The sequence below is a fragment of the Ursus americanus genome, chromosome 16 (assembly GCF_024610735.1).
Source record: "Ursus americanus isolate L20-20 chromosome 16, mUrsAme1.1.p, whole genome shotgun sequence".
Taxonomy (NCBI): domain Eukaryota; kingdom Metazoa; phylum Chordata; class Mammalia; order Carnivora; family Ursidae; genus Ursus; species Ursus americanus.
This window is the reverse complement of record NC_142142.1, coordinates 31,746,602-31,770,216: the sequence shown is the minus strand read 5'-3', so window position 1 is coordinate 31,770,216 and position 23,615 is coordinate 31,746,602. Positions and strand designations below refer to the sequence as shown.

At 37.4% G+C, this 23,615-nt stretch overlaps 1 protein-coding gene across 1 annotated transcript in view; it reads right to left on the bottom strand.

The window, feature by feature from the left end:
• Window positions 1-23,615, bottom strand: part of SLC36A4 (solute carrier family 36 member 4) — a 59,574-nt gene that overhangs the window by 19,596 nt on the left and 16,363 nt on the right. Inside the window, exons 2-9 of the mRNA XM_045790758.2 lie at window positions 23,246-23,369; window positions 22,029-22,119; window positions 20,495-20,583; window positions 19,339-19,434; window positions 17,405-17,489; window positions 12,372-12,599; window positions 10,116-10,214; window positions 4,514-4,683 (exon numbers count right to left, since the gene is read on the bottom strand). Coding sequence (XP_045646714.1) covers window positions 4,514-4,683; window positions 10,116-10,214; window positions 12,372-12,599; window positions 17,405-17,489; window positions 19,339-19,434; window positions 20,495-20,583; window positions 22,029-22,119; window positions 23,246-23,369 — 982 coding nt within the window. The remainder of the gene's footprint in view (window positions 1-4,513; window positions 4,684-10,115; window positions 10,215-12,371; window positions 12,600-17,404; window positions 17,490-19,338; window positions 19,435-20,494; window positions 20,584-22,028; window positions 22,120-23,245; window positions 23,370-23,615) is intronic.

Below are 23,615 nucleotides of genomic sequence, written 5' to 3'. Positions count from 1 at the left end.
GTCCCTCTGTTGCTGTTCCAGCTTCTTGAGGAGAGAATATAAAAACTGCATTTTAGATTTTTCTATTCTTTTGAGTGAGGCTTGGATGGCTATGTATTTCCCCCTTAGGACTGCCTTTGCAGTATCCCATAGGTTTTGGACCGTTGTGTTTTCATTCTCGTTTGTCTCCATAAATTGTTTAAGTTGATTTTTGATTTCCTGGTTTATTGAGTCATTCCTGAGCAGGATGGCTCTTAGTCTCCAAGTGTTTGAGTTTCTTCCAAATTTTTCCTTGTGGTTGAGTTCTAATTTCAGAGCGTTGTGGTCTGAGAATATGCAGGGGATAATTTCAATCTTTTGGTATCAGCTGAGACCTGTTTTGTGTCCCAGAACATGGTCTATTCTTGAGAATGTTCCATGGGCATTAGAATAGAATGAGTATTCTTTGGTTCTGGGGTGTAGTGTTCTATATATATCTATGAGGTCCAACTCGTCGAGTATAGCATTCAAAGCCTTTGATTCTTTGCTTAGTTTTTGCCAGGGTGTTCTGTCTATTTCTGATAGTGGAGTGTTGAGGTCCCCTACTATTAATGTATTTTTATTTATATGTCTCTTTATTCTGGTTAAGAGTTGGCTTGTGTATCTTGCTGCTCCCCTGCTGGGGGCATATATATTTATAATTGTCATATCCACTTGTTGAATACTTCCTTTAAGAATAATATAGTGCCCTTCTGCGTCTCTAACTATAGTCTCTAGTTTAAAATCCAATCTATCTGATATGAGAATTGCTACCCCCAGCTTTCTTTTGAGGTCCATTTGCGTGAAAGATGGTACTCCATCCCCTTACTCTCAGTCTGAATGCATCTTTGGGTTCGAAATGAGTCTCTTGTAGACAGCAAATGGATGGGTCATTTCTTTTTATCCAATCTGCAACCCTGTGGCCTTTTATGGGAGCATTTAAGCCATTCACATTGAGACTGAATACTGAGAGATATGATTTTAATGATGCCATGTTGCCAGTAAAGTCTTTGTTTGTATTGGTTGTGACTTTCTTTTCTGTATCACTCTTGGGGCCTTTTTACCTTTATAGAACCCCCCTTAATATCTCCTGTAGGGCTGGTTTCATGGTTACAAAATTGGTTAATGACTGGTGATTCTGAAATGTCTTTATTTCTCCATCAATTCTGAATGACAGCCTTGCTGGATAAAGGATCCTTGGCTGCATGTTTTTCTCTGAAAGAGCTTTAAAAATGCCCCCCCCCCCAACCCTTTCTCTCATTCCAGGTCTGTGTAGACAGGTCTGACGTAATTCTGATGCCTTTGCCTTGGTACGTGAGAAATTTCTTTGCCCTGGCCGCTTTCAATACTGTATCCTTGGATCTAATATTTGCGAAATGCACTATGACGTGACGTGGCATAGGTTTGTCGTGGTTGAGCTTGGGAGGGGTCCTCTCTGCCTCTTGGACACAAATGTTTGTTTCCCTCGCTAGATTAGGGAAGTTTTCAGCTACAATTTGTTCAAATATCTCTTCTAGACCTCTGTTTTTCTCCACCCCCTTGGGGATGCCGATGATTCTAACATTGGACCGTTTCATTGAGTCAGTAATCTCCTGTAACCTACCTTCGTGGGTGTGGACTTTTTTAAGACCAGCTTCTATTTTCGTTTTTTCCTCTATTAACCCATCCTCCAATTCACTAACACGTTCCTCTGCTTCGGTGACCCTGGCCGTCAGAGCCTCTAGTTTTGCCGGCATTTGGCTCATAGAATTTTTAATTTCTGTCAGATTCGCTCTCATTTCTGTCCTTAGGGATTCTATATTCTCAGTAACCTTTTCGTTAATACTTTTTTCAATTCTACTCATCATTTTGACCATTGTTACTCTGAATTCCATTTCTGATAATTTGGTTACATCCATATCCATTATTTCTGTGGCAGAGGCCACAGACTCACTGTCTTTTCTTTGCTGGGGTGGGGCTTCTCCTTCTTGTCATTCTGATGAGGAGAGGTTGTGGGGTTGTCCAGAGCCCAAATTATTGACTGGGTCCCAGGCCGTGCCCCTTGTTTTATAGGGATCTTGGGGATGTGGGCTTTTTCTTTAAAGATTTTATTTATTTATTTATTTATCTGAGAGAGAGAGCCAGACAGTCAGCAAGAACGGGAACAGACGCAGGGGAGTGGGAGAGGAAGAAGCAGGCTCCCAGCAGAGGAGCCCGATGAGGGACTCCTTTCCGGAACGCCGGGATCACGCCCTAAGCCGAAGACAGGCGCTCAATGACTGCGCCACCCAGGCGCCCCAGGTTGTGGGCTTCTTGATTTTTCAGCCTGCCTTCTATGTCCTGGGGGAGGGGCCTGCCGCACCGATACTCAGGCCACCCTGTTTGGGTAGAGTCTCCGTGTCCCCTGCGAGGGGGGATGGGGATGGGCACGCTGTGAGCCGGTATTTCCAGGCTTTTGTTCTCTGGCGGCTTTCCCTGGCCTCTTCTGTTTGCTGTGCCTCTTCTGAGAGTCAGAGCAGCAGCGGCCAAATCTCAGCCTCTGTCTCAGAACAGAGGGATCGTGGCCCATTCTCCACTGATGTTCTGGCCACTTTAACTCCGTTACTGTTGGTGCTGCTCAACCCTGCAGCGTCCCGGGATGTGTGCCCCACACCCGGCGTCCCAGCCCTCACTTCCAGGGCCGGCGCGTCTCTGTCCTTTGTGTTTCTAACGCCGCCAGCCGCCAGCCACCCCCCGCGCGCTCCCGGATCTCCCGGTCTCAGTCTAGTTCCGGTGAGCACGCCGGGATTCCGGAGTTCCGTGAGAAGCCTGGTGGCGCGCGCACCCGGTTCAGGGTCTCAGTCTGCTGTTTCGCGGGTGCCAACCGCGAGTCCGCCCGCTCCCCCGTGCAGGTGGCCCGCCAGCCGCCAGCCGCCCCGCGCGCGCTGCGGGAGCTCCCGGTCTCAGTCTGGATCCAGTGAGCACACCGGGATTCCGGTGTTCCGTGAGATGCCTGGTGGCGTGAGCTCCCAGCTCACCGGTCTCAGCCCGCTCTCTCACGGGTGCTGTCCCTGAGTCCGCCCGCTCCCCCGTGCAGGTGGCTGCCACTTCCCGGTGCCCGAAAGCGGCAGCTCCCTCCCCCTTCCGTTTATCTTCCGATATCTGTGCGGTTTCACGGCTCCCCTCTTCGTACCTTAATACTCAGCACTGGAGATGTTCATTTGTAGAGATCCAGATGTATCTTCCTGTGTCTCAGGCTGATTCCATGGTTGTTTAGGCTGGTCTGGTACCTATCCAGCTCAACTCAGGGGACAGGCTGGAAAAGGGGTCCCCTACTCCTCCGCCATCTTACCTCTCCCTACACTACCATAATTTTTAGCCTTGATTCTCTTACATTGAGCTGTTTAAGCTTCTAGCCTGTATTAAACTATTACAAAAAGAGGCATATTTGGAGGAAACAAAATTATATAATCAACTGTAACATAAGTTAATGAAACAAATGCTTAAAAATATATATTTTGTTCATAGTCATGTCTCTAGTCTGAAACAAAGGTATAACATTTGACGTTTCCACCGTGAAATACATTTTATAAACTGTGTCATAGCTAAAGTAGAACTATAATTTAAAAACAATGAACGTACTGCACATGTGCTCCTTGTGCAGCCTGGAAACTATTCTAGGTACATTCTATCACAAATGGCTTCCTATATGCATTTGTTCTTACAACATTTCTACTCCAATAAAAACCCAGGGATCAGATGACTACTGAGTGGCAGACAAACTCCCAAGCTACCAATAGGAAGCCAGTCAGAACACGTAATACTTAAAAACATTAAAGTTTTCACAGACTTCTATCCAAGCAGCTAAAGGAGCAGTGGGACATTAATTAAATCAGCAATTTAACATTTATTCTGTGTACTTCTCAAAACTAAGGAGTTACCTTCCCTTTTATAAATAAGGGAGCAAGTCTACCTGGTACTCACTGCCAATACCTTTTTAAAATCTTCAGAGACCAATCTCTGGAAGAAGGAAAACCCCTCTTTATTGCTTCATTTTGCAGAATATGGTTCTAATATTAAGAGAATATTAAGATGCACCATATTTTTTAAATAATGTGCCCTATCTGTGTTCTGAAAGGATCTGGAGTACGTACAATATTAAGGCTGACCAGTAAATTAGTGAGGGTCGTAGTGATGGGTTTTATTATTTTATCAGGAATCCAGAGTGTTGGATTTTTTGGCAGCAAGTATAAGTATTACATCTTTTATTACAGTGAGTCCATATTAAAAGAATCCATACTTTACTTTCATATTGTCTCAAATTTGGAATATCCTACAATTTTTAATCTTTTTTAAAGAATCCCATATGAATCTGTAAAATCATAGATGGTCTCCTCTGAAGATTATGAAAAAATTCTAGGTTACACAAATAAGAAATCACAATAAAAATTTTAAATGTTTAAACCATATATCCAAAAATACACCTTTATCATCAAATATTGGTAAGCTTTATCTATGAAGTATACGAAGTAGGATTAACAAACTCGTATCTACCTACCATACATCCTGGGGAAGATTTAAAGTTATGCTGCCTTTGATTTCATCCCGAAAACACATATATCCCAAGGTAGCTAATGTCACATACAAGGTTGTAACAATTCCCATGCCAATATTCAATGCTTGGGGGAAGCGTTTTGATTCTTTCATTTGATTTTCCAGTGGAAGAACCTAAGAAGAGAATGCAGGTAATACAAGTAATTTAAAACAACCTAATATCCCATCTTCTATACACACAAATTAATCTTTCTATAATTTACATGCAAATTTTATTTCCTTTAAAATAATACTTAAAATTGCTGAATATTTTCCTTGATGTTTTATATATTTTTTACACTACAGACTTTCAAATCCTTAAAATAAAAAGATCTGAAGTTAGCTCTTAGCAGGCAAACCGGTCAGATTTTTTTAAATAAACTTTTCATTTTGGAATAATTTTAGATTTACAGAAAGGTTGCAAAGATAAATTTAATGAATTCCACATTTTATTTGGATTTCATTAGTTTTTCTACTAATGTCCCTTTTCTGTTCCAAGGTCCCTTCCAGGATGCTACAGTGCATTTTGTCACCATATCTCCTTGTTCTTCTCTGATCTGTGATGGCTTCGCAGTTCTTCCTCATTGTTCATTATCTTGACAGTTTTGAGGAGTACTGGTTTTGGTATAACGTCTCTCTGCTGGGGTTTGTCTGATGTTGTCTGATGTTTGTACACTGGGATTATAGATTTTAGAACAAGATACCATAGAGGTGAAATGCCCTTCTCATCACACATGTTATCAACATGATTTGATCAACTTTGATCGCTTGTTTTAAGGCCATGTTTGCCAGGTTTCTCTGTTTATAAAGGTCTTTTCTTCTTTTTCATCATATTCTGTTCATTGGAAGCCAAGTCACTAAATGCAGCCCATACTTCAGGGACTGGAGAGATTCAGCCACACCTCCTGGAGGGGATGTACCTACATAAATTATTTGGGAATCCCCCCATATATGTATTTATTTAATCACTTATTTACATTAGTATGCATTCGTGCATATTTGTTTTATACTAAGAGTATGAACCCACAACATTTATTTATTTTGTTGCTCACATTGTTCCAGCTTTGGCATCGTGAATTCCATCAGGTTGCTTCCTGTATTCCTTTGCCTGCCTCTGTTCTTTTGGTTTTTTTGAGCATTTCCATACTTTTGCGTACTATAAGATGCTCCTGAATTTCCTTGTTTCAGCCCTAGAATCAGACATTTTCCAAAGAACTTTGGTTCTTTTGTTGTAGAACGGTATTTAGAAGTTAAGATGTGTGTGCTGGGTGTGCCTGAAGCTACTATGTATCCCTCAGCTGACGAGCTAGGAAATAGACGTGTGCACACTAACCCGGCTATATTCATGTCTGTGATTGCTTCTATATCCAGCCATCTGTATCTGTCTGTTGTCTGTCAATTTAGTGAGATGAAAAAGTTATTTTTATTATGTGAAAAAAAAAAACCTTTAAAGAAAAGGAAAAAAGCCTAATTGAAGAGTTTTTTTAGGCAAAATCTTCAGAGGTTTTGGCCATATGATTTGACCATACAGTGAAAGATACTAAGAAATAATAGCAGCAAGAAAAAATAGCAGCAACAAGCACACTTACAATGTGCCAGGTATTTTTCTTTTTTAATTGAGATAAAATCGGAATATAACATTAGTTTCAGGTATAAACATAAGGGTTTGATATTTGTATACACTGCAAAGTGATCACCAAAATAAGTCTAGTCACCATACCAAATTACAAATTCTTTTTCTGTAATGAGAACTTTAAAGATTCACTCCCTTGGCAACTTTCAAATATGCAATAAAGTATTATTGCCTAAAGTTGCCATGCAAAATTGGCAAACCCTTAGCTGGACTCACCAACTAAAAAGGAGAAAGGGCTCAAATAAATAAAATCAGAAATGAAAGAGAAGGTACAACTGATACTACAGAAATACAAAGGTTCACAAGAGACTACTATAGATAATTATATGCCAAAAAATTGAGCAACCTGGAAGAGATTTATAAATTCCTTGAAATATACAATCTTCCAAGACTCAATCATGAAGAAATAGAAAATAAGAACAAAAAGATTACTAGTAAGGAAATTGAATCAGTAATTAAAAAAAAACTCCTAACAAACAAAAGTCCAGGACCAGATGACTTCACAAGCAAATTCTACCAAACACTTAAATAATTAAATATCTATCCTTCTCAGATACTTCCAGAAAACTGAAGAGGAGGGAACGCTTCCAAACTCATTTACAAGGCCAGCATTACCCTGATACCAAAACTAGGCAAGGACATCAAAGAAGAAGAAGAAGGAGGAGAAGGAGAAGATGGGAAGGAAAGGAGGGAAGGAGGGAGGGAGGGAGCAAGGAAACTGTAAGGAATATTCCCGATGAACACAGATGCAAAAATTCTCAACAAAATATGAGTAAACCAAATTCAACAATACATTAAAAGGATCATATATCATGATCAAGTGGGATTTATTCCAGGGATGCAAGAATGGTTCAGCATCTACAAATGAATCAACATGATACATCAAATTAACAAAAGGAAGGATAAAAATCATATGATCATCCCCATAGATGCAGAAAAAGCACTTACAAAATTCAGTATCTGTTCCTGATAAAAACACTCAATGAAGTGTGTATTCAGGGAACATTCTCAACATAATAAAGGCCATATACGACAGGCCCACAGCTAGCATCAACTGAACAATGAAAAGTTGAGAGCTTTTCCTCTATGATCAGGAACAAGTCAAGGATGCCACGCTCGCACTTTTATTCAGGTTAAGTGCTCCTTCAATTCCAAATGATAACCTTGCCAGGTAGAGTATTCTTGGTTGGAAGTTTTTTCTGTGTTTGTTTCTATGTATTAGCTGAAACAGCTACATCTCCCAGTCTTGAAGGAATGACCTTGTGTAGGAGATGAACTCTATTATTCAACCTTGCCCTAGCTCTTGGTTGTCTCTTGGCCCTTTGTGATTGTGTAAGTAGCCTGATTTATTCTTGATAAGTTTCAGGTGTTGAAGGTGTCCTAAGACCTGCCAGTGTTCCAATGTAGGCATCTTAGTCAGTACCAAGTTTCAGGATGATTGGAAGTCAGATCCTCAGGCAGCAGCTTTTAAAGTATGGAAATACACAGTCCATGGGACCATAATTGTAAATGCTGCTGGCCTCTAGACCAGGAGATCTGGAGGGGTCCCCTGGGGGAATGGTTGCAAAAGTCAAGGCTTCAGATAACTGTGTAAGCCCCTTTCTGGGGGGTACCAGCAAGCTGTAGCAAGGCCAAAGGAGGGCATGAGATGGTATTTCCCTGTCTACATTCCCTGAGAGTGCTTCCATAGCCTCGAGATATGTGGCAAACATGAAGCCTGTCCCTCAGGTTAAAGTTTCAACACCGGTAAATAGGACTTTTTCACTGGCCGACTTGGGGTACATTTCAGTCTGCTGTCTGTGCAGTGCCCTCAGTGTGGCAGGCTGCCAAGAACTGCCTTTCCCATTGTTAAAGTCCCATGGGGCCCTGGAACACAAGCCCTCCTAGCCACGAGGGCCAGGCAGGGGAAGAACGCTGGGGGCGGGGCACGCCCACCAGTGTTAGCAAGGCAGTGGGAGAGTGTGCTTGTGAGTGTCCACCTGAGCCAGCATCCTCGAGGGAGAATACAGATATGGTGCTCACCAGTGCCCCCATCCCTGGAGAAAGTCCCAATTTGTCCCTGCCCCTCCAGCAGATGCTTTAAGATTAGCAAACGAATCCCCTTCATGTATAGTCTAGGCACTTGTCAAACTGCAGCTTTTATGCTAGGTTCTGGGCAAGTGAATCCATATGCAATCCCTTTAAAAGGAGTTTCTCAGATTCCAACAGCCCTTTGGAGCCTATGAATGTAAGCACCACTGGGGGCTAGTCTCTCCAGTGCAGGTATGAAGGGCTGGGATGTCAGATGTGGGGCACAAAGCCCTTGCTCCTCAGGGAAAAGCTCCGGGCTTGTAAGATCCCTCCCTATGTTGGGTTACCCCTGCTACACTGGGGGTAGCGTTTTTGGTGAGACCACATCTCTGTCTCCCCTATCTGTCTTAAGGTGGCCCTTTTTATTGTGGAGCAGCTGTTCAGCTAGTTTTCAGTTCCTTCTCAGAGGCAATTATTCCATATGTAGCTGTAGATGTAGTGTGCCCACGGGAGAAGGTGAGTTCAGGATCTTCCCCTACTGCCATCTTGGACCACCCCGCAGCATCTCACGTAGTCCTCACAACAACCCGATGGGATAAGAACTCTAGTAATATCTCTACTTCTTAGGTGTGTCAGGTCCATGTGGAAATATTACCTGATTAATAGAAGAGAGAACCATCTGGATGCTCTAGAGATAATCCAGACCTGAAATAAGGGGTTATAACTATAATGGTGCCAGTGCAGCTAGAAAAGGAGGAAAGGAAGGAAATTCACACTTATGTAGGCTCCCTCTGTGGCTAGCAGCACTTCGGGAGTTTTAAATGTAATTTCATTTATGGGGAAATATGAAAGAAAAATAAACATGCCTTAATTACTGATGGAATGGGGGAACCAGGGACAAAGTGAAAGGAAATGCTCCAATGTTTCAAGCTTGAGTGACTGAAAATAAAACTAAAAGAAACAGGGAAATGAGAAAGTGAAGCTGGTTTTGGATTAAGAAAGTCTGTGTCAGACTTCGAAGCTGCTAAACTTGAGATGTTAGAGGAACAACTTAACTGGAAATGTCCAATACTTAACTAGAACATACTGGTTAAAGACAGAAATGAAAATCTGCAGTATTACTGTCTACAACAGTAATAAACAGAACTGTAGGAATTTGTGAGAATTCTCCTAAGGAGAATTCAGAGACAGCAAGAACCCAAGTAAAATGGTATAAAATTGTCTTCTAGGTCTTATTTCATCTGTGGTTCGTATAGATATGTATAAGTGGTTTCCCTCCCTACCAAACCATCAGACAATGAAACATAAGCTATAGAGCAGAGAGCAATATTCTATTTTCCCCAAATCTACACATTCCAGGCTTTAAATAAACTGGAAGCATCTTAAAGGGAAATATTTAAGATCTTAGAATCCTCAGGGTGCTTGTATTTCTTGGTATTAGCTTTATGATTACATCATTTCTCAAAACAAATATGATATGTATAAATCTAAAGGGAGAATTTATATTTGATTCTTTCATGTAATAGTAACTTCATAAAAATTTCAATTCAGTTCAAATCATCTAGTCTATAAAATATGACGTCTGGGGTCTGTCTGAATACAACCTGGGCTCGGCGGAGTAGATAGAAGACAGATAAAACAAAATTGGCCATGAGTCGATTTTTGAAGCCGTGTGATGCTTACACAAGAGTTCATCATACTATTCTCTATTTTGTCTTAGGCTTGAAATTTTCCATAATAAAATGTTTAAAATCATCTAAACTAAACTATAATTCAAGTCTAACCTACCAAACCACAAATAGTGTTCTGGCATGACAAAAATGAAAACAAAAAAGAAAAATGCATTTTTAAATGCAGTTTGACTACATAAATCTTTGTGTTGACTTAAAATTTTTAAAAATAATAATAAAGAGTAAATCCTTACCACTCCTATGCCTTCAAAAGCAAACACAGCAGTACCAAAAAAGAGTGGGTATTTTTTCCAACCAGCCACTATTGGAAGGTTGTGGGGATTTGGCATATTCTGGAGAAAGAGAGAAAAAATAAGAGAAGTTACATCTTCACTGATTTTAAAGAATTTAAAATAAAGAGCAAAATCATATACTTCTGAGCTTCACAATAGCAAATGTATGTTATAAAAGTGGATAATTCTTTCAATAAACACTTTAAGCATCCTATGTTAAATGTAGCCAAGCTGTTAGGACTTCACTGTCAAAAGCCATTGTTTCCCTCGTGCCCACACATTCCATCTGGGCTAAAATGTTCCTGATTACCTGCTTCCACCTTCAAGTCCTGGGCTGTTCACCCTGGGTATGGCTCCTGGCACAACAGGAAATACATAAGCATACTCAGTCTGAGCTGAGAGCCACAGTATCGATCACTGCTCATGGTGTCCAATGAAATCTATTTTCTACTCTGTTTTCATTGCTTTTTCAGTCTCCAAGGTACCTGGTTCCTGACTTTGGATTTTTATGTCATAACTCTGCTGCTTCCCAGTACAGGTCTCCTTGTCTCAGGGTCTTACTCTTTACCTAGACAGTTGCCATTACCCTTATTATTTGTACATACTCCTTGACTCTGGCTTTGATTACTCAGTCTTGACGCATAACCTTGTTCTAACTTTTGCTATCTGGACACTCACAAATGTACATCTTGTTCAAGATCTCTGGTTCTACACTGGCTACATCTTCCAGCTACCCCAAGACTAGTTCCCACTCTGCTCACCATCCTGTGTTCTCTGCCTTATCTAACTGGAAGTGGAATTCAATGCCAAGGAAAGAGGATAAAAAAAGAAACTGAAGTATGAAAGCACGTGGATAATTTGGGAAATAGAGAGGTCTAGAATATCTGAAGCAGAGGGAGATTTGTGTTATATAATGGTGATACATGACAGAAAACACAAGCTATGATCAAAATGAAAAGGGTAGTAAGTTTTTGAGTCATTTGATAACACCAACTGTTACTCAAGACTCACACTGTTCCCTCTACCTAAGGAACCTCCTTTCCTACTCCACTAACTCTTACATGTTCAGCTAAGGGGTCTTGAACTACAGAAAGCCTTATGAGACCTCCCTGCCTGTGCCCTTCTATTCTTAGGTGCAATAAGAAAATGTGTACAGGTTTTGGAATTTGGCTGGGGGGCGGCGCAGGTGTGAAACAGAGTTTGTAATAAATTGCCAGTGGAGATTTTAGAACAATTGCAGCATAATATATAAAATGGATTGGATCAGGAAAGAATAGAACAGGGATGCTTGACCTTTTCTGAGTCATTGGCCCCTTTGAGAAATGAAAGCTATCCACTCTTCAGTAGAAGAATGCATACATACTGGGGCACCTGGGTGGCACAACGGTTAAGCATCTGCCTTCGGCTCAGGGCGTGATCCTGGCGTTACGGGATCGAGCCCCACATCAGGCTCCTCTGCTAGGAGCCTGCTTCTTCCTCTCCCACTCCCCCTGCTTGTGTTCCCTCTCTCGCTGGCTGTCTCTATCTCTGTCGAATAAATAAATAAAATCTTAAAAAAAAAAAAAAAGAATGCATACATACATACAGAAACATCAAATCTTAAAAATATTTTTAATGGATTTGCAGACCCCCTGAATCCCATCAATCTTTTTGGGGGTGAGGGGAATACTTCTTTTATGGTTAGGCTACCCAGACGATGGACAATGAAATCAGTTGAGGTTGCGTATTTCTAATGAAGAGGTTACAGACTAGGATAGTGGCAGTGAACTGAAGAGGTGGCAGCAAACAAACGTTCAGAAGTAAAAGAAAATTATAAAATTATACCTATACTCCCATTTGGAGACTGGTTCAAATCTTAAAAGAGTCAACAAAACACTAATGAGATCTTTGTTTCACATTACACAGTGTACTGAGGCATGATTCTAAATCTCCCAGCTTACTAGGGTGGGTATTACTCTTCTGCAGCATTGTCATAAAGATCAGAAACATATTTACCAAGATTTAAAACCAGACCTGAATACAAAGCTTGTGCTCTATGTCACACACCTTTCCAGCTGATCAGTATCCCCCAAAAGGAGACCAAAGTTGGCTGATTATCTCCTGTGTGCCACATAATGAAGTAGGGGTCTTTACATACCATTACTTTTACCCAAAGTAAACAAAGAATTTACTTATTAAGAAATATATGACACTGAGTTAAAAACACATCATACTTACCCTAACGACATACTGATAAATTATCACAAGGCTGACAGCCATGGAAATGTTGGCAAGGAATGAAAGCACAAATAGATTCTTTAGCTCACGAATGAAGACCAAAAGAATTATGAATGGAAGAAAGCAAAGCATATATATCCTTAGGTCAATACTTCTTCTTTCACAAGGGTTTGATGAATTGGTACTATTCAAAAGAAACACTTTACTCTCCAGGAATCCTTCATGAACCTATATAGGATTACCAGGAGAATAAGAAAGAGGGGGGGGGGAAATTTTCCATCAACTTATAAATAAAAAAATATAAAGAAAATTATTATCTACATACTCTATGATAAATTCCTTTACAATAAATCATTTATATTTTTTCAAGATATTCTAGCTTCCTATAAATATATATTTATCAAATTTAATGATAATTAAAATAGGATAATCTTTGCAAAATAACTTCTTTTATCAAACTGTAAAAAGAAAGTTCACTAGAAAATTATGAAGATGAATTTACTAATTTATTTTGAAGCTTTGTGCTCATGATCCCTGCAAAGGTTCAATTTGTTTTTGAGACAATCAAAAGTGGATGCATACTTGTCAAGAATGACCATGTTCTACTCTGGATATCCTACTCCGACTTATTTTCTTCAGAGGAGGAAACAAGCCCTAAGTACCTCTTAGAAATGTACAGTTGTCAAAATAAAGTTTAGACATCATAGTCTAACTTTAAAACTGTTTTATAAAACAACTTTATAAATTATTGTCACTATCAATAGATACTTATTAAGAATCCACGAAATTCATTCATGGCCATGTGATAGATGTAGATAAATTTTTGCTAGAGCAAAAAACTTCAATAAATCAGTTTTACCTTAAAATTTATTCAGCCACTTCTATAAACCAATATTCAGTGTTCAAGAGAGATACAGTAGTTTATAGGTTCCATATATTAAAAACTGTCTCTTATTCAATTAATCACATAATTCAATTTACTAAAATAGAAATGAAATTTACACAGGAAAGAACACTCTTAAAATCTCACAGCAGAGGCAGATAATATTATAATTTAAATACTAGTGAAAATCTATTTGCCCCTGAGCCCCCCTCCCTGCCCCACAAGCACAGTAACATGATCAAGTCTCTGGGTAACACCAATTCTTAAGAACCAGACCCTATAGTAGTAACAGGAAGCATTTTTTGAGGACTGAACTAAATATGTGATGCACAACATCGCATCTTATCCTCAAAACAACTCTTTGAGGTGGGTAGTAGTATTAATTTTAATTTATAGTTGAGAAAACTGAGGGTTAGAGAGGGTTAAAAAAACTTACATAGTATCAAGTCAGTAAATGGTAGTTCTAGGATTCCAGCCCAGGTGTGAGACTAGAATTTAGCCTGTGACAGCTGCATGTTATAACCTGACAAAATACCCCAATCTGGGAGGGGGCCCTACCCCAGGAGCCCCCTGGCCTCTACGCTGACATCTCTCTCTCTAAATATAGTAAGTATTAAGAGACCCACAAGTCAGAACTTTAGAACAAAATTATAGTATGATTAACAATTCAAATGTTTCTTTTGATTTTATGCTTATAACTTATGATAAGCAATGGCTAGTGTCACTATAAATGTACACATCATCCTAAACTATAGAGAATATATCTACTAGTTTTAAGCTACATAGGCAATTTGTAACTCATACTGGATTAACAAATGCTCAGGTTACACCACAAACCATTTAAGAAATGCATACCTCACGTTTCTCTTATAACTGGCCATCACAACTTTATATTTTATATTTTATAACTTGAAATAGAAGCAAGATTGGTAATTCACGTTACTTGGTTTTTAAAAATATATATATATTGTTGACTCAATTTTCCCAGTAACAAAATTTATTTATAGCCAAATGCTTCTGCATCCAAGAAGTACCGCCAATAATCAGATTAGACAATGATCAAAATTAAGGTCTAACAAGGATACCTGGCAAGAGAAAATCAGTTACATTACCAATTTTAAAATGGGTAGTTTGAATGGTGAGATGGTTGGGAATATGAAATTAATTCTACCACAAATATCTATAATAATTTAGTATTCTTTGGCAGAAAGATGGTTATAAAAATTGTCAGGATTAAAAAATAAAATAAAGTGCGGATACATACCCAGAGCAAGATTCAGGTAAACATTTGAGTCCTTTGGTGCCCTCTAGAGACAGATATTGGCTATCTAATAGGACTTCCTATGATCTCACATGTTTACCAAAATGCAAAACACTGAAATAAATATTATAAAATAAAATTACTAAATTCAGTTGTTTCCATTTAAAACTTATATTTACTAACATCTACTACTTATTAGTTTTCAATGATTCAGTAATCTAATGGTTAAAAGTCCAAAGGCAGATTGTGTTCTTTAGCAAAGCTAAAATAAATGCAGAATTAAAGCCTTAACACCCTATATTTGTATACTACTTTACATTTTGCAAAGGCTTTCACAAACCTTTTCTCAGCTGAGACTCAGAGTAAGTTTAGGAGGTACAATGGGAGATTTTGTTGCTATTCCCATTTTATAAATAAGGAAACTGAGGCTTGACCAGGGATAAGAAGATTTTGTCCAATGTGTGATTTAAAACTGAGAGTAGGGATTTGAAATTGGATCTTCTGTCTCTAAAATCTATGGTCTTAGGTATCAGCATATATTTTTTCCTGTTAATGTAATATCCCTTCCCCACTCTCCATGCCCATATATACCATTTTATCCATCTGAAATTTTCTAGAGTAATTAGAGTAAGAACAGAAAGGAGCTACTATAACCACGATGGGCTAGAATCCTTGGAGGCACTACGCATCCGTTTGCCCCGGCCTAATGCTCACAATGACTTAATGGGACCACGAACAGCCCTTGGCAGTTACAGGGCAGGAGGTTTACACATCTGAGCGGCAACTAAACCCTACTTCTTTGATTTAATAAAATATTGCACCTTTGATTTTATATAGATTAATGTGGTAATAAACTTAAAGTTTTTAACTCTAGCAGTAGTAGTAATTGGCAAGGTATAATCAGTGTGTCTACCATTGGAGACTGCTATAAAATGTGGGAGTGAACATCTCTGACCCTGCCGTTTCACTGCCCATCTGTCTGCTCTGCCGAGGTGAGGTGTTCAGTATTGCTTTCAACTTTCCTCAAGTCTGAGTATCTTTTTCCATGTTGGCGTTTTATACCTCAAAAAGACTTTCATCCTTCTATCTACAGCAGGCACTCTCTTTACCTCCCAGAAAGTGACTTTTTCTCCCTGGTCTTCTTAGAATATGTGCAAATAAGTTACATTCTTCCAATCAACTTTGGAAGCAACTGATAATATTTTGCAGGAAAAAGTCATCCACCCTAAGCTTATAGACATCTATTATGTCATACGCACACACACAGCTAAAATTAGACAAGATCCTGTCCAGTGATAAGCAATTAATTTATATACTGGGTGGCAGCTGGGTCACGGACCTAGGTCTCAGCTTAATTCACATGACTTAGGGCACACTGCTCATGCTTTGTGAGAGTCAATTTACACATTCAAAAAATGAGCGTTGTACATTACAGAGCAGTTGAAAAGACTAAATGAAAAATGTCATGCTTTACTAACGTAAGATTATAAGGCATTATTAGCATTATCCATAAACTCAAATCAAACTTTTTGGTAGCTCTCTTAGGAGATATTAGAAAAGATACATTACTACCAAGTTGTATAATCCTAAAAAGGAATCATTTCCACTGTCTTCTACATAAATGACTGGTAAAATGGTGTGTCTTATCAGTTCTTAATAACAGATAGCCCCTTGACTGAGTTAATAGTCCAAAGAATATGCAATTTGTGGATTAAATACTTGTAAATCAAAAGCATATATCTATACTGAGTAATGCTAATGAAAGCATCAACTCTCTTATTTATAAAGAAGGGTTGACTCAATGAGCATTTCCAACATTAAAAATTCTAAGCTAGGGGCCTTAGCAAATTATGGCCCATACACCAAATTCAGCCTACCACCTAATTATGCAAATATAATTTTATTGGAATATTATTACCATATATATTTGTTAATATATTATTATCTATGGCTAAGTTGGGAAGAAGACCATAGGGCCTGCAAAACTGAAAATATTTATTATCTGGCCCTTTCCAGAAAAAGTTTGCCATTCCTGGTCTAAATATAAAATAAAGCATACTTTTATACTTGAAAAAGTGAGCCAAATATATACTTATAGATCTACATATAGATTCTTTAGAAAACATATTCACATCATTTTGCATTAAAATACCTACAAGTACTATATATTACTATGCAAAATGTCTATTATTGCACAATGCACATGTGGATAGTTAATAAATGTTATTGATTAAAATAATGATTAAAGAAGAACAGGGCGTAATGTACTAGTTACAAGCCAGAGCGCATAAAGAAATGTTTCAGCGTTGCTTTGATAGGAGAGCTTTTTTATTTCAGTGCTTTGCATGTTTGTTCAAATTGACAGTCAGTCTCTACCAAGACTGCAAACCACTTCCTGTTAAAGCAAATCCTTAAAGTATGGAGAGAATTACAGAACACTGCACATTTTTGGACACAGTATCTTTTTAGACAATAGCAATAATTACTGGATTTTAGTAATAACCACTTTTTACTTCACTTTTTAGGTTGCTGGCTAAAGCCTTATACATTTATTTATGAAAAATCAGTTTAAAAATATGCTCCCCAAACATCTGTGTTTCTGCTTTTGAGACCTAAATTTCAAGTACCTAAGAGACAGTTAAATTATGTCCAGTTCAGATCTGACAGAACAAACATTACTGATTTATATGGCAAGAAAAGTAAAACCAACAATAGTAGCAGAAAATCCAACTTACAAAAAAGAAGACTAAAGGAAAATTTACAAAGGAACATGTTTTAGGAAAGGAACACATTTCCATGTTCAACCATGGCTCGTTCAGAGGAGATAACGATCCCATAACTATGGAAGTGGAAGAAACTGATCTCAATAACTGCAGAAAAAATACTTACTTGTTTTACATTTTCAGCTAAGAAGACAATATAAACACTACAGAATCCCAGCTGTGTTATCACCAGAAAAAAGTCAACCACACTCCTGAAAAGAGATACCCACAAGTAAGTACTGATAAGAGGTGCTAATATATCAATATATTTTTCTTTTTAAACTATTTTAAAACATTTAATTATAGCTTATATTCTTTTCACTTCCTTAAAATAAGAAATAAACAAAATGTGTATTTTCTACAAACAGCACACATTTATGATCAGCATGTCACTAGAATTATTATTGAGCAAAAAGATGTTCCATTAAGTTAAAAGCCCAAAATTTCCCTATCACTTACTTCTGAAATTCTGAGTATCTGCTTATAAAACAATATCATGAAAACATGTCCTCTTTTAGATTAAGCCCATCTCTCCTACATCTCGAGATCTTTTTCTGATTAACCCAGTGTATTTTCCAGCCCTCCTGGCTTCATGTCATTTGCAAATATGATGAGTGAGCATGCCCTCCACTATTCAAATCACTAATAACATGAAATGGGAGAGGACTGGGGACATAGCCCTAAATTATAAGACCAAAGACCCCTCCAGTAGTTTAGCTCTGTTCTTATCGTCTAATAAGATACTTAAGAAAATTCTAGCTACATAAAACAGTGTACAGAAGTGGAAAGGTGATGTCACCAAATTAGCGTAGTTTGGGTATGGTAGTTAATCAGGTTATAGATCTGCCTACATGTTATTAATATGCAGCCCATATTTCTCTATTTTGTTTGGAAAACAGTGAGTGATTACAACAGCATGCACCTACTAATTCATTATAGTTTTTAGTTTTTATAGTTTTTATTTGACCATCGACGTCAGCTGTCCAACAACCTGGTCTACAAATCTACACACCCTCCTTCTCTCATCTGAAATTGGAAGGGCCCTTGCCTATCTCCATTCTCGTCATAACTATAGCTCTCATAGCTCTTCAGGGATCTCACCTGTAAATAATCTTGGTACCCTGCAATGAATTCAGTCTCTTCTCTCTGAAGAATTACGTTTAAGTATTCCCTGAAGATCTTTTCATCCACCTTGAATTTTAGTACCCTACCAATAATCATTCCAGCCACATCTACCCAAAAGTCATTCTTCTTGATAGAAAAAAATCAACGAAGCTGCCTCTACTCTGGGGTAGATGGAGGAAGAACATAGGGTTCTGGGGCAAATCCCAGGGCAGTAGGCTGCTCTCTTCCTTCTCCTACTTGGCATATCAGGAACTCTGAGCAGCTCATAAACAAATCTAACTTCTTACAAATCCCCAGGAAAGCCATATTTAACCATAAACTCTACTAGCACTGTTTTTTTTTCTTCTTTTAATTTCCACTGCACATATCACTTGTACCAGAGTGAGCATTTTGTTGATTACCTATGCTTATTTTTCCAGTCCTGTATTCATCTGGCTTTGATCAGTCATGGCTACCAATGATAAAGTTACATTTAAACAATAAGTTAACAAAATTAAGATTGTATTAAAATACGCACTCCATATATTCTATGAGCATGTAGCTAAACACCACAATTTTGTCTAAAGTAATGAGATTGCAACATTTTTCTTGCTTTTTCTCCTTTCCTTAAATATTAACATAATAACATCATAGGTTACCCAGATGCTTTATAAATATCATTTTATTTCAACTACTATAGTAATCCTGTGAAGTAAGTATCACCATAAACTCATCTGATGGTGAGAAAATTAAAACAAAATGCTTAATCTTTTGACTCAGGTCATAAAACTGAAAAATGGTAGAGTTGAGATTTGAATCCAAGTCTGTGTAACTCTAAAGATTATGTTTATTCCCCCAGCTTTATCATACTTCTACTCATGTATCTTGTCAAATTAAAATACTTAAAAAGAAATGTGATTTCTGTAATCAAATATTAATAACACAGCAAGTGCTTACCGTCCCCACGCTGCTTGCTTCTGAAGACAGCTCCAAGGACTTACTTCCATAGCAAAACTCACAGTGTCACTATAACCTAATGTTGACTTTTTAAACCTGTAATTCAAGGACATACATGCATATGAAAAAGGAAAATTGTGAAGCTGGTCCATAAATCCAACCCTTAAAAAGAACATCAAATAAATAGGAATTAATAAACGCAAGGCTACACACTGACAGAGGAGTTCCTGAAATTTCAAGATCTGCATACTCTTAAGATACGTCTCATGCAATTTTAAATCTGTTCTTTTTCCAACATATTAGTTTTTACCTACTGTTAAAGTTTACATATTTGTAGAAGTGATATGATATAATGTTTGTGCTTCACTGATTTAAATATGTAAATATTTCAATTCTGAAAAACATCAACTATATTTTTCATGCCTAAATTATTTATTCTTAGAAGGGCATTATTTTTTACATCTGCACAGGGCTTTACAGCATATTTACACATAAACTATCTTACCTAATACTCAGCCACATGAGATAGGCATTATTTCCCCTTGTTCTCTTTCCCACTTTTTTTTCAAGTATCATTGGTATTTAAAGATCATAAATGACTTGCCCAAAGTTTTAAGAACATTTAACAACAATAACAAATGCAGTTAAGATTAGAATATTAGTTTACTAGAATAGGCAATATTTCTTTTTTAAATAGTCCACTGTGCAGTAGAAACATTTCTGATACACATGGAAAAAGAATACTACTTTACTATTTACTATTTTACTGACAACCCACCTATTAGCAAAAAACACCAAAGGCATCATCCCCTAAAATGAATTCCTAACAAACTGAAGACTGTTACTCTATAACTAAAAGTCGTGCTGTGGCCTCCATTTCCCCCCATTTCTTTCTTTCCTGATTTTTTAAATTTACATGGAAAGAAACCATCTTTCACTAATAGGGCTATATTTTAAAAGAAGTAAATATATTCTGACCAGATTTCAATCACAGGAAATATTATCTTTTTCCATATTCATTATTTTAGACTTGCCTATATAACAAATTAGAGGAAATAAAATTGTTAGTTGCAAAACACAGTTAAGACTATCTGATGCTTTAAATAAATACGTAACTTTAAAATAAACCGAATACACTTAACAAATCCTCATTTACCTCTGACACAGAAAGTGACTGCACCGTACCAAAATGTGCATACAGTGAACAGAAATAATTCCTATAAACACAAGGCTGATTGGTCCAAGCTGTGGAGGGAAAAACGTATAGGATTAAATATTTAAGTTCAACAAAAATTAAGTTGTCTTATAAGCAATGAGACAATGGACTACTCATTTGTGTGAATCAAACTGGACAAATGGACAAAATGATTAGTCATTTGCACACAGAAAGATTCATAAACTTGATACTGAAAGAATTTCAGCAATACTTAAGCACACGGGACTCCATCTCATCGGCTTGCTAAGCCAAACCTATGAACATAGAGTATAGCCGTGCAATAAGACAGGACAGAATACATCACATTTAACATCGGATGGCAAGTCTATGACTATCAGTGTCCCACCATGATAATTAAATGCAACTATGAATCATTATCTGAATGACTAAAAAGCACTATACTAATCTGAGACTGTGATTGTTGAGCACTTGCTATGTATGTGGAAGTATGCCTAGAAAAAGATGATTCGAAAAAGTGGTACATAAAAACTTTCAAGTATTTGTTTGCTAAAATTAAAGTAATGCCTGGATTATTCAGACCCAGACAAAATATTGTCAAAATTTATTACTATAATCAGAAATGTTTACGTTTCTCTAAATTAGGGTGGGCAAGTCAAATGCAGAGAAAGAGGGTAGTTAAAACTGTTCTTAGAAAACTGATAAGGTTTTAAACCTCTAATAAAAGGTTAAATAGGGGTGCCTGGGTAGCTCAGTCAGTTAAACATCTATCTTTGGCTCAGGTCATGACCTCAGGGTCCTGGGATTAAGCCCCACATTCAGCTCCCTGCTCAGCGGAGTCTGCTTTTCCCTCTCCTCTGCCTCTCCCTCCACTCGTGCTCTCTCTCGCTCTCTCTCTCAAATAAATAGAATCTTTTCAAAAAGTAAAAAAATAAAAAAGGTTAAATATAATTTCATTACTTCATAAGTGAATTCTCCCTTACCGAGATTCTCTGTAATGACAGTAACTGGTTCTAACAACATTTTGCACATTTGTTTTCAAACGATATTGTTAGTCCTTTTCTTCACTACTACTTTTTAAATCTGAAAACCACATATTTTATTCTGAATCTAAAAAACCATAAAATTTCACCAATACAAATAATCTACTCTATAAATATATTTGTTGATATGAGTACATTGCTTACATCCCTGAAAATCCAGAAGAATAATCAGATATAACCATACTTGGAAAAATTGAATACTATTTTAGGATCTTTCTGTCAAATAACTTTCTGCAAAGTATTTGAAAGTGAAGTAATTAAAAAGAAAGTTAAGTAATTAAACAGAAATGAAAAGAGTAATTAATTCTCATTTTTGTTAAATGTTACTATCATTGTTCACACAATCTTATCAGTACAATCTCATTGTCACCTGGTCAGGTTATATGTGACTAGGCCAGATGTTAGCTTGTAATTTTTGCTATAATTAAGACTGTAACTGTAATTTAGCTAGAGTTCACAAAGATAAGACTTACCACTATGCCTGCATTTTTTATTGCCAGTGGAAGTCCTAAAAGGCCAGTTCCAATATTTCCTTTAAGAAGATGCATAAGAGTTTGCACAAATCTGAAAAGTAAAAGTTGCAAGATTTTAGGAAAAAAGCTAATAAAAATCACATGATCATGGTTTTAGCATTAGAAGGGAACTGAAAATTAATCTAGGCAAGGAATCAGATAACATTTCCACTCAACCGAAGTTGGAATAGGCCAGAGGTCATATTGGTTCATGTGCTACTTTTGCCTTAAAAGGAGAATATAGAGGATTATTACGGAGATTAAATGAGATATTAAGTGAAAGTATTTTTGTACATACTAAAGAAATACAGAAAAGGTAATTTTCTCATAAAATCCCTGGCTGCTATGACATTCAGAAGAATGTTGAAGATTATATACGGCTGTTAAGACAGAGCAATTTATTGACCCTGTCTATGTAATCATGGTACTAAACACATTTGATCTATGATTATCAACCTAACAGGAAGTTAATTAAAAGAAAAAGCACACAAGTTCTATAACTACATGTATCAACAGGTAAGATAAATACTAATTAATGTTTAGACATCATGTACTCCTTAAGGAATTTCACCTAAGTTTCCAAGAGGCATTTGAAGGCAGTCTCCTGACCAAGGAAAAATAAATTAAACTAGGAAGAATAGCCCAAATTTTAAACTTATGAAACATGCTTGCCTAAGTTTTTTAGTTTATACTATTCTTTTCTGATCAACTAAAATGTAACTTTGCTTAACTGTTAAGTTACTATTAGAGTAAGAATGTATTCAAATCTATTAATGATGACAAAATAACAAAAACGGTTCTACAAGGGTCCATTACCTTCCCACCACCATGACTTTGTTTCATACCATTCACTCAGCATCAAGAAGTGTTTACTACCTCCCACTGTCTACCTCCTAACCATTTCAGAAGCCACAGCTCTTAAAATTTCTATTCTTTTCAATCAGATCTCCCTTCTTGCCAGATCCCCAGCACGGGACCATCACTGCAGCAATTCCCACACGCTGCTCTCTATTTTAGATGCATTTTTTCTTTCCCAGATGGACTATAAATACCTTGAGGGTAGGGACAATGTCTTACTCATCTGTGTGTCTTCTGAAGTATCTAGAAAAGTGCTTTACCTACAGAAGATTACAAAATATAACTAAATGAAAAGGAGACATATAACCCGTAACACTTACGAAATGCCCTCTTGATCATCGAGCTGGTAATGCTTCTGAGCAGGAAGCAGCTCTTGCTCATGCTCTTCATCTGATGTCCCATCAAAATTCTGCTCATTTATTAAGGGCCTCATTACATCCATATCTTCAAAAAGAAAAAGTACTTCACTATGATTTTTAACGCTGAGTTAAAGCTGGTATAAATGAATTTTTTAAAAGAAGAACATACCACTTGTACTTACCTTTACTATCTCCACTCTAAGGTAATTCACATTAATACTCTGAGTTCTAGTGTATTTAAAAACCAACTAGACTTACTTGCTGGTTATTTTGTTTGGACAAAGCAGTGCAAAGTGCAAAGCTTAAGTATTCAATGGAAAACTTTTTGTTT